This window comes from Rhodamnia argentea, chromosome 1 (assembly GCF_020921035.1).
Source record: "Rhodamnia argentea isolate NSW1041297 chromosome 1, ASM2092103v1, whole genome shotgun sequence".
Lineage (NCBI taxonomy): Eukaryota > Viridiplantae > Streptophyta > Magnoliopsida > Myrtales > Myrtaceae > Rhodamnia > Rhodamnia argentea.
The window spans coordinates 1,302,957-1,315,023 of record NC_063150.1 but is presented as its reverse complement, the minus strand read 5'-3'; the positions used below and the strand labels follow the sequence as shown (position 1 = coordinate 1,315,023).

The following is a 12,067-nucleotide window of genomic DNA, read 5'->3' as shown; positions in this document are numbered from 1 at the left end:
ATGAGTTTCATATTGGGTTGAAATTTCTAGACTTTGCTCCCAATTATAAATCATTCTCAATTACATTACTGCTATTGATCCTAATTGCAAATCATTCTTTATTTCCAATTATCTTGGTCGATTTCTTTGATGATGTATAATAAGACAGCGCTTGTGCTCATTTCTATTTCTATGCTGATGGTCATTTTTTTTTTTTATAGTCCGTTATCACTATTTGCTTGTGATACATTGGTGTTGATAACTTTAAGAGGTGACTACACAATAGTTCTAAGAGGTGACTCAACTTTAAGAAGTCGTTTTCCAGTGGCAAGGATGAGATCTTTATAGAAATTGGTTTTAGTAGCGATACATTTTAAGAAGTTTAGGATTGTGACATCTACTTTTGATGCATTCGGGAGACCGATGCTTCTATTGTCTGTTCTTGGTGAGATGGAGCGTGGATAATCTATCTCTTTTTCTTACTAATTATGTGTAATTGTTATTATTATTGCGACGTATGTTATTCTTGTTGTCATTATTACTATTATTATTAATATTGTTATTATCAATATTATTGTTATTATTAATTGTTGTTGTTGATTATTATTATTGTTATTGTTATTAATATAATAGGTCGTCGGAAATTTCGTCTCTAAATGGTGATAATTTAATTGTTATTATCATAATTATTGTTATTAATATTGTTGTTGTTGATTATTATTAATTGTCTATATGTTTTTATTTTTTTTTTTTCCTTAGCAAGTGTCGTAGCTAATTTTGTCGCCAATTGGCGATGAAAACTGTTCGCTAATTTAGGGACGAAACCAACCATTCGTCGCTAAAATTAGCGACAAAGGTGACGAAAGTGATATTCATCGCTAATTTAGCGATGAATAGATGATTTCGTCACTAAATTTTCAACAACGAAACTGAAGAAGAAAATGTGCAAAAGAGCGAAAACGAAGAACTTGAAGCTTACGGACGAGGAATCTGATAATGAAGAGACCGCGGCGGGCAGCATACTATGGATTGAATATCATCAACACATAGAACAAATATTCTATTTAGAATTAGATATTTGCACCATACAATTATGGTGTTTATATTTATCTAAATGAATTAACTGTTGCCTTTTAGTAAAGAAACTTTCCTAATTTAGATTAAGATTTTTTATTCATAAAAATTATGCCAAGATAACAATCAATTCAGAATTTTTCTTATTTTGATAACAAATCAATTAGAATAGGCAAGATATCTATCAAGGATCGAAATTTCACCAAATCTTGCTAATTGTTCGTTGCTAATTAGCGACGAACACAAATTTTCGTCACTAATTAGCGACGAAAACCAATTTTTGTCACAAATTTTCCCTTCCCGCTCTAGCGACGAACACCAATTTTCGTCACTAATTTAAAACATGGTGTTCCTTTAGCGATGAACACCAATTTTTGTTGCTAATTTTCCCTTCTCGCTCCTCTAAAAACATGGTGCTCCTGTTAAAATTTTCCCTTCCCGCTCTTGTCTATAAAGCTCCCCCGCCCCACTTCTATCATTCCATTCGCCACTCCCTCTCTCTTCTCTCCCCATTGGCAAGGACGAAACACTTTGTGAGGAGGTGAGGTCATTGAGGGTATACACGTAATCATCGGACTAATTAGGGACAATTCAGTGTGTTAGCAGGAACTCGCAGCCTACTTCACTCACTGCAATCTTCAAATGCCTCACTTGCGGCTTGCCTTACTGAATGAAATGACTGTCTGCTATAAGGCGAACAACCCTGCTATTGCAGCTAACTTTGCTCAGCAGCTTCTAGAAAGCAATCCAACTGTTGAAAACCAAGCAAAGACGGCGAGGCAAGTTCTGCAGGCTGCTAAGAGGAACATGATTGATGCTTCTAAGCTAAACTACGATTTCAGAAACCCATTTGTGGTTTGTGGCGCAACGTATGTGCCTATATACCAAGGGCAGAAGGATGTCTCTTGTCCATACTACAGCTCCCGCTTTGTGCTGAGCCAGGAGGGGTAGCTTTTGTACTGTGTGTGATCTTGTTGTGGTTAGAGCATATGCTTCAGAATTACTGTGCTCCCCATCTCAGATGCAGTGATCTCCTATGCTGAATGCAAGGAATTTTCCGACCTTTTCATGCGCCAGAGTTGCAGCTGTTGGCTTTGTTTACATACGCAGCGGCTAAATTGCTTTATTGTTTACATGCATCAGAGTTTACATACGCATCAGCTAAATTTTTTTGAAGTTGCTTTCGTCATTTTTTTGTAGTGTAAACAAGAACGAAGTAGTACATGTATGCAAAAATCAAATCGTGCAAGGGAAAGCCCGGTTCCCTCATGCTTTGGAGACGTGCAAAAAAATTGGAGGAAGCAAAGTCTGCGAGCTTGCCGTGTGACTCGCAATAACTGACAGTTATGTAGCCAAAATACTGTGATAATAGTAAAATCACTGACAGTATTGCACCGATGGCTATTTCGCGCTTCAACCATCACTTGACAAACCTATACCAGATAACACATGCACCTCGGATTAAACCCTAAGCATTAGCGAGGAGAGAGAGAGAGAGCTAATGCAAAAAAAAAAAAAAAGTGCTAAAACTAGAGGTGTGCAAGGTTCGGGCCGGTCCGATCCCAGTATGGAACCGGGGACCGGACCAATAGTCCCGGTCCCCAAATTTTCGGGGCCAAGGACCGGACCAAGACCGATCTGGACCAGGCCGGGACCCGTGGTCCGGTCCGGTTCCGATCCCAGCCTAGTGGGACTGCTAAAATCTAATCCTTGAAATACAATATGCTTCGGTTGCATGTTAATTTACAATCTATACCTCCGGTTGAATAAAAAAACACGTTGATCCAGTTTGCTCACCTTCATAATAAAGGCGTGTCTTCACATAATGATAGGTTTAATAATGACATTGATTTAACTCGTGACACAATAGAGATATATAAAGGACAAAATCGAAAAAACCTAGCTAGCGAATACATACTAACAGTGATGTTGTTCACTAAACAAATTCCACATCCAAGCAAAGTACAAAAACAAAATACAGGATTACTCATTGATATGAACAACCAAAACGCATGAACAGTAAGAAATTGCTACCACTATATTAAATAAACCGATTGAATCATTTCTTTACGAAAAGAACATGTCGCCGTATACTCACCACACAATACATTGGAAAAGACCATAATAAATAGGACATACCGCATTCATAACATTGAGGGGCTGTCCAAATTTCAAGAATGTATAGCCTAACAATGGAAATGGCTCAAGAAATGAACATTGAAAACAAATGAAAGCTTCATTTTTTTAATTATATATATCTATATATATAAATAATTATATATATTATGGGTGATCCGGTCCGAGCCAGTCCCATCCACCCGGAACCGAGGACCGGATAACACACACACTTCGGATTAAACCCTAAGCATTAGCGGGGAGAGAGAGAGAGAGAGAGCTAATGCAAAAAAACGGCGCTAAAACTAGGGGTATGCATGGTCCGGGCCGGTCAGATCCAAGTATGGAACCGGGGACCGGACCAATAGTCCCGGTCCCCAAATTTTCGGGACCAAGGACCGGACCAAGACCGGACTGGACCGGACCGAGACCGGGACCGGTGGTCAGGTCCGGTCCCGGTCCCCGCTTAGTGGGACTGCTAAAATCTAACCCTTGAAATACAATATGCTTCGGTTGTATGTTAATTTACAATCTATACCCCCGATTGAATAAAAAAAACACGTTGATCCAATTTGCTCACCTTCATAATAAAGGTGTGTCTTCACATAATAGTAGGTTTAATAATGGCATTGATCTAATTGCTAACACAATAGAGATATATAAATGACAAAATCGAAAAAACCTAGCTAGCAAACACATACTAATAGTGATGTTGTTCACTAAACGGATTCCACATCTAAGCGGTGTATAGAAACAAAATACAAGATTACTCATTGAAATGAACAACCAAAACGCATGAACAGTAAGAAATTGCTATCACTATATTAAATGAACCGATTGAATCATTTCTTTACGAAAAGAACATGCCAGCGTATACTCACCACACAGCACACCTTGGAAAAGACCATAATAAATAGGACATACCGCATTCATAACATTGAGGGGCTGTCCAAATTTCAAGAATGTATAGCCTAACAATGGAAATGGCTCAAGAAATGAACATTGAAAACAAATGAAAGCTTCATTTTTTTAATTATATATATCTATATATATAAATAATTATATATATTATGGGTGATCCGGTCCGAGCCGGTCCCATCCACCTGGAACCGAGGACCCGATAACACACGCACCTCGGATTAAACCCTAAGCATTAGCGGGGAGAGAGAGAGAGAGAGAGAGAGAGAGAGCTAATGCAAAAAAAACGGCGCTAAAACTAGGGGTATGCATGGTCCGGGCCGGTCGGATCCAAGTATGGAACCGGGGACCGGACCAATAGTCCCGGTCCCCAAATTTTCGGGACCAAGGACCGGACCAAGACCGGACTGGACCGGACCGAGACCGGGACCGGTGGTCAGGTCCAGTCCGGTCCCCGCTTAGTGGGACTGCTAAAATCTAACCCTTGAAATACAATATGCTTCGGTTGTATGTTAATTTACAATCTATACCCCCGATTGAATAAAAAAAACACGTTGATCCAATTTGCTCACCTTCATAATAAAGGCGTGTCTTCACATAATGGTAGGTTTAACAATGGCATTGATCTAATTGCTAACACAATAGAGATATATAAATGACAAAATCGAAAAAACCTAGCTGGCAAACACATACTAATAGTGATGTTGTTCACTAAACGGATTCCACATCTAAGCAGTGTATAGAAACAAAATACAAGATTACTCATTGAAATGAACAACCAAAACGCATGAACAGTAAGAAATTGCTATCACTATATTAAATGAACCGATTGAATCATTTCTTTACGAAAAGAACATGCCAGCGTATACTCACCACACAGCACACTGGAAAAGACCATAATAAATAGGACATACCGCATTCATAACATTGAGGGGCTGTCCAAATTTCAAGAATGTATAACCTAACAATGGAAATGGCTCAAGAAATGAACATTGAAAACAAATGAAAGCTTCATTTTTTTTTAATTGTCTATATATATATATAAATAATTATATATATACTATGGGTGGTCCTATCCGGGCCGGTCCCATCCACCCGGAACCGAGGACCCGATAACACATGCACCTCGGATGAAACCCTAAGCATTAGCGGGGAGAGAGAGAGAGAGAGAGAGCTAATGCAAAAAAACAACGCTAAAACTAGGGGTGTGCATGGTCCGGGCCGGTCAGATCCCAGTATGGAACCGGGGACCGGACCAATAGTCCCGGTCCCCAAATTTTCGGGACCAAGGACCGGACCAAGACTAAACTAGACCGGGACCGGTGGTTAGGCCCGGTTTCGGTCCCCGCTTAGTGGGATTGCTAAAATCTAAATCTTGAAATACAATATACTTCGGTTGCATATTAATTTACAATCTATACCCCCGATTGAATAAAAAAAACACGTTGATCCAATTTGCTCACCTTCATAATAAAGGCGTGTCTTCACATAATGGTAGGTTTAACAATGACATTGATCTAACTGCTAACACAATAGAGATATATAAATGACAGAATAAAAAAAACCTAGTTGGTGAACACAAACAAATAGTGATGTTGTTCACTAAACGGATTTCACATCCAAGCAATGTATAAAAACAAAATGCAGGATTACTCATTGAAATGAACAACCAAAACGCATGAACAGTAAGAAATTGCTACCACTATATTAAATAAATCGATTGAATCATTTCTTTTTGAAAAGAACATGTCAACGTTTTTACTCACCACACGATACACTGGAAAAGACCATAATAAATAGGACATACCGCATTCATAACATTGAGGGGCTGTCCGAATTTCAAGAATGTACAGCCTAACAATGAAAATGACTCAAGAAATGAATATTGAAATAATTATATATATTATAGGTGGTTCGGTCCGGGCCGATCCCATCCACCTGGAACCGAGGACCGGACCACCCCTCTCAAGGACCGGACCAACCTACCCAATCCGGATCCCGAGCCGGTCCGGTCCAGTCCAGTTTGCTCACCCCTAGCTAAAATGTCGCTAATTAGTCGCTAATACGAAAAAATGACATTTTAGCGACGAATTTAGCCACAAAAAGTTTGGCAAAATTCATTGCTAATTGATTTTTTCAACAAATTTTGCCATGAAACAAAATTCGTGGCTAACACGGCATCGTAAAATTTAGCGACGAAAATTTGACTTTTCATCGCCAAATTTAGAGACGAAACTTCGAATTCGTCGCTAAATTTTAGGGACGAATGGCAACAAAAAGTTTATTTCGTCGCTAAATTTAGCGACGCCGGATTAGCGAATTTTTTTTTTTCATGAAAAAATTCGTCGCAAAAATCAATTAGCAACGGATTTTGCCGAATTTTTCGTGGCAAAATTCGTCGCTAAAATGCCATTTTTTTGTAGTTTCTCTTTTTGCTTCTCCAACCTACTTTTGTCAAGGAAAAGGAGCTGGCCTTGTGTGGCCGAGCGACGACGTGCGAACGGGCGGCGACCTTCAGGGCCAGGGATTCTGAAAGAAATTAAAAGATCCCCCTTCTAAGGTTCACGCAAAGCCTTCCCCCTAATAAAACAAAAGTCCGGTACCCGAGCCACCTACGCAATATAGTCAACAAATTTCCCACTAGGGTTAACCTGAAACTTGGAATAGGACTCACACATGTGCTCTTGCTGAACATACTCGGGGACAAACCATTTAGAACCTTCCGTATGAACTCCTAGCCTCACCTTAACTCTCTTGGAGTGACGTAGGAAAAATTTAGCTGAAGGAGTACGAGCAAAATTCAACTGACCAATGGAGTAGTAGCCATTTCTCGATGCTCATTTTGAGAAGCTTGAATGTTTTGTAAGAGGATCTGAAGCTATCGATCCTCCAATGAGCAAGTCGCATGGCATCCCCATCTTCGAATTGGCCACGGTTGGATTGGTGGTCGGACCTTTCTTCCCGTTTGGGCTGCCATCCGTTCGTAGATCGCCAGGGCCACCGGACTTCAGCCAAATCACGAAGGTAACACGGAAGACACAATCGAAACCATTCTTGAATTGGGGGTGAAGGCTTTGCATGAACCACAGGAGGATGGATCTTTAATTTCTTTAAAAATCCTCCACAACTGAAGGTCTTCACCTCCTCCCCCGCCGCCATCTCTGCCATAGCCTGATTGCACACCCCTAGCACCACCTCCGCCTCCGCCGCCACTGCTCGATCGCACAAGGCCGACTCCTTTCCTTTGTCGAACGTGTTTGGAGAAGCAAAAAAGAACGTGGGGTTTTGGTTTTTAAGTTTAGAGTTTTGGCTTTTTTTTTTAATTCAATTTTTTCTCACAAAAATGCCCTTATTCAATCGCCGGCTGGAGAACATTTGATCGGCCGTCAAGCTCAATCTCTTTTTTGAAATAATGTTCTTTAAAATAATGTCCGTTATGAATTTTTTTTATAGAAGAATCTGGACATTTGATGTAATTATTTGAAATTTTCTATCAAAAGTACGTACTTTAAATGTTCTGCCTGCGCCACGGGTGTCGTACAATGTATAGCTCGGCAAATGGTTCCGTGCCGATTCCTCAATCATTAGTCGGGAAAACGACAGGACAAAGCTCGCGGTGAAACCACCTAACAACAACGAGAATGGGTCAACCTTGCAACCAACCCTAACCCCAAAGATGAAGAAAAGACGAGGCATTTGCAATTTTCTTCGACTTTCCCATTTCATAGCAAACTTATTTTCCCTAGATGACACGGTCTTTCAAGAGAAGCAGCATGGGGCAACACAGATCGAGCGGCGATCAAGGTAGTCAATGGATCCGGAGGTTTGTCGGCATCGGGTCGCATTCTACTTTTCTGTAACTCCGATCTCAACCCAAAGACAAAGCCTTGCGGACAGACATCGGCTCAGCAATCGTGCAGCTAAAGAAAACGCGCCTCCTAGCATTGCGTCAATGTGTAGTATCCACAATCTTGAGAGCGTAAGAATTCAAGTCATGGTTGAGGTGGATAAAGTGCCACTCTAGTATGTATGAATGAGTTTGAATTGCTCAAAATCCCGATTTCTTGATTCTAACAGTCACCCGGCAGGCTCAGCTAGTATTTGACGCGCTACACGTGTACAATCTTCTTATAGCGAACGTAACTTATACAAAACGGTAACAGTCATTCTCTGAAGTTCAGATTTTATTACAGGATAACAAGTACTCTCATCTTCTTGCACATACTCATCACAGCCACCCAACATAGCCTCAAAATACTTCAGCAGCAAATGCTCAAATTCTGCATATCAGAGATGCAGCGACCGAAGCAGACATGTTTCTAAGCAGGTTTCCATGACGAAAGGGGTGGAGTTTCAGAGTTTTCCCATGTAGACACGCCGCTATCGTACCTGCCACCCTTGACATTGTCCGCAGATGCAATCGATTCGAGCTCGGCCATCTCTTCCGGAGTAAGCTTCACAGACAGAGCTCCAATGTTCTGGTTGAAATTCTCGATCTTGGTCGTGCCGGGAATCGGGCAGACGTCGTTGCCCTGGTGGTGTACCCAGGCAAGGGCTAACTGTGATGGGGTGCATCCCTTTCTTTGCGCAATTTCATTCACTCGGTCGAATAACTTCGCATTGTGAGCCAAGTTCTCTGGCTGGAACCTTGGTTGGTACTGCATAAAATAGAGCACTGTCTCAATGTAGAGCATATGAGCAACTATCATTTTCCTTTTCACGCCTAATCCTGCAGCAACTAGCGCAAAAGCGGTTGCATTGCATTCCATCAGATTGTCTTGTTACTTGACATGAAGCATTTAAAAGTTTGCAATCACTATGTATCTGGAAAGCACGGTTAGTTAAAGTTTGTCTTGACATGATTAAATATCTTGTTCAAAATCATAAGCATTCGAAAAGTGGAGCAAAGTGATCTAGCAACTACCACGCAAGGCTGACGGTTTTGATGTAAGATGTGACAACAGAAACAAAATCGACAATCTAAGTTTTGCACATGTGATGGTATCCATTTGTCGCACATAAAAGAAAGAAATCACAAATTTGGATGATGTGTAGAAGAATGTTGTCAGACGTAAAGCTCTTTTTTAGCTCCCTAACATTCTAAGTATTCACTTGCCTGGCACACAATTGCTAGTCAAACACTAATGGAGGGAAGTAATACACAATTGGCTTTATCTCAGATCGGAACTCGATCTCAAAACTCCCGTAGGAAGGGTGTTAGGGAGTCCTCACTCAAGAACTGATTGAGTCAAGATATATTTTATCTTATGAAAAAGATGAGAGTGGCAAAGGATGGAGGGCTGAGGCCAGATACCGGTGTCGGTTATATTGAGGAGATAGTTATGATTTTACATTAACCTAGAATCACGACAGCTGGGATGTATGGCGAGTGCTGGATTGAAGATATACAAGAATATAAAGCATTTGTTTCACCAATTGTTATTCATCCCATCCAGATACTTTTTCTTTATACCACAAGAACAGGAAATAATCCAGTACGTAAATGAGAATTACCGTCACAGTGAGCATCTAATTATGGGGATCAACAGAAACAGACCTGTCTGAAATCATCCTTGGAGACATTCTCCAACAACTTGGGGCCTAGAGAAAAGAATCCTCGTCCTAAAGGACTATAGGCAACAATTCCAATGCCAAGCTCCCTAGTCACCATTTTAAGGAAGAGCAGTCAGAAGAAAACTGTTGTTAGTGCATGAACAAACTAACAGAGTGGTTTTTTACCTGCACGTGGGAATGATTTCTGCCTCCACATCTCTTGTCCACAGCGACCACTCCAATTGCACCGCTGTGATAGGATGAACAGCATGTGCTCTTCTGATAGTGGACGCAGAGGCCTCGGATAAACCGATGTACTTGATTTTACCCTCTTCAACGAGCTTCTTAAGTTCTCCGATCTGTGAATATTCACATGACAAAACAACAATACTCAAGATCCTACGTGTTAGGATCCAGAAAATTACGCACATCATTAGCTTTTATTGTGTCCTGTGATCCCTCAATAGTTTGTGTTCCTGACTTTTCGAACACTACATTTTGACTAGGTAGCTCTCAGCAAAAATTAGTCAATTTTTATGCATCTCAATGCAACAAAAAAGTTGCAAGTATTAAGTTAACGAAGCAACTTTCGATGTGATTCTCGTATCAAAATCAGGATGAACCCCGTAGCACTTTCATGTCAAAGGAAGATTTCAAATAATTTTCGTGCTTTTCAACCCTTAACTTGTAGAAGAAGCCCAAAAAACAAAAACTCAGCCACTAAAACACTAAATTCGAGAACCTCTTCATGAACACCGTGCAGCATCTTGAACTCTGCTATCAACTGAACTTAAAGTCTCATTTAACAAATATCTTATAAGCCAAAAGGCAAGGAAATAGTTCATTTCTGCCACGAAAGCCAACAAAATCTTAACAACACGTCGATGCATCATCAACACCAATCTAGTTAGCAAATGATCATATGGCTCAGAGAGAGGTCTCGAGAGAGGCAAAGGTTTAATGAGGATCCATACAGTGACTTCTATGGGGACGCGAGTGTCGATACGGTGCTGGTAGTAGAGGTCGATGCAGTCGATGTCGAGCCGCTTCAAGCTGGCCTCGCAAGCCGCCCTCACGTACGCCGGATCGCCCCGGACCTCCCTCTTCCCGTCGGCGAAGCTGATCCCAAACTTGGTCGCCAATTCCACCTTCTGTCTCACCCCTCCCTTCAGTGCCTGCTCAAAATCGACACCAAATCAACACGAGAAAACCCCCCAAATTCGCCCCCAAAGATTAGAAAACGAAGGCGCAGGATCGCTGCACGACAAGCTCTAATACTGCAACGCTATTGCTTATCGATCAGACTAGGGAGGCAAAGAAAGACTGATTAAAAAAACGGAAGGCTAGTTGATCTAAAGGCCGAACCTTCAACTAAAGAACTGACCTTTCCGAGGAGGATTTCGTTGGTGTGAGGGCCGTAGATGTCGGAGGTGTCGAGGAAGGTGACGCCGGCGCCGACGGCGTGGTGGATGAGCGCGATCATGTCGGACTCGGGCTTGGGTGGGCCGTAGAAGGCGGACATGCCCATACAGCCCAGCCCCTGGGCGGAGACCTCGAGACCCTGCGACCCCAGTTTGATCCTCCTCACCGCCGACGCCATCTCCGTCGTTCTCGCTCTAGGTCGATGCGAAAAAGAGGATGGAGAAAGCCAACAGAATTCGAGAGCTCGCTCCACTGAGAACAGTAACGAAGCTGTCGGAAGAGCCGAGCTTTATAGGAGGGAGTAGTATGTAGTAGACTGACTCGTAGTAGGTGTAAAGAGTCAACGGGCTACCTATGACGCACGTGCTGACGTTAGTGTCTCGTCACCTACTTGTCCAACGGGCAAATGGGAAAAACGCTGGACTTCATATGACTGACCAAAAAAAAAAAAAGGGTTTTGATCATGTCCGATGAAGGTGCATCGGATGTCAATTGTTGCAAACGTTGTCATCGCCGTCCCAATATTGTTTTCACTAGAGGAAGCCGACCATGTAACATAAGGGTGCGTCCGAATTAAGTGGCTATCGAACATCTAGTCACGCCCGTTTTCTAGAAGTCATTTAAAGGGAAAGCTCGAGCGACGGGCGGAGGCTGCTACCTCGGCCCCTGGTTGTTCGATCCGCCCCGTTATTAAGAGTGGTCCGTGAATGTATGGTTGGACAAATGTGCACATCGGCGGATAATTTCTCGCACATTACGTAAGAGGTCAAGAACATGAAATGGTAACTCTTGACGAAAAGACCTAACAATATGGCACAACTTGGAAGGCGACAAGTACAAAGACAGAACAACACTTCACTTAAAATTAAATTTTAAAAAAAAAGGCGTCACTCCCGATTGCCCGTGGCATCCGATTATTCTATTATAATCTTGAAACACGAGCATGAAAAATTGGATTTATTCATAGGCTCAATAGAACATCGTGCAAGCTCGTGTATTAGTTAAG

The 12,067-nt window shown here is 41.7% G+C and overlaps 1 protein-coding gene across 2 annotated transcripts in view; it reads right to left on the bottom strand.

The window, feature by feature from the left end:
• The window catches only part of LOC115745205 (probable aldo-keto reductase 2), a 40,662-nt gene extending 29,344 nt beyond the window's left edge, over window positions 1–11,318 (bottom strand). The window contains exons 1-5 of one of the 2 annotated variants that reach the window (XM_030680639.2): window positions 11,024–11,317; window positions 10,614–10,814; window positions 9,826–9,998; window positions 9,644–9,746; window positions 8,234–8,744 (exon numbers count right to left, since the gene is read on the bottom strand). In XM_030680639.2, the coding sequence (XP_030536499.1) occupies window positions 8,406–8,744; window positions 9,644–9,746; window positions 9,826–9,998; window positions 10,614–10,814; window positions 11,024–11,239 (1,032 nt within the window). In that variant the 5' untranslated portion in view covers window positions 11,240–11,317 and the 3' untranslated portion in view covers window positions 8,234–8,405. Of the gene's footprint in view, window positions 1–8,233; window positions 8,745–9,643; window positions 9,747–9,825; window positions 9,999–10,613; window positions 10,815–11,023 lie in introns of those variants that run through there. The other variant, XM_048283493.1, reaches the window with a different exon arrangement.
• Window positions 11,319–12,067: the final 749 nt, after the last annotated feature.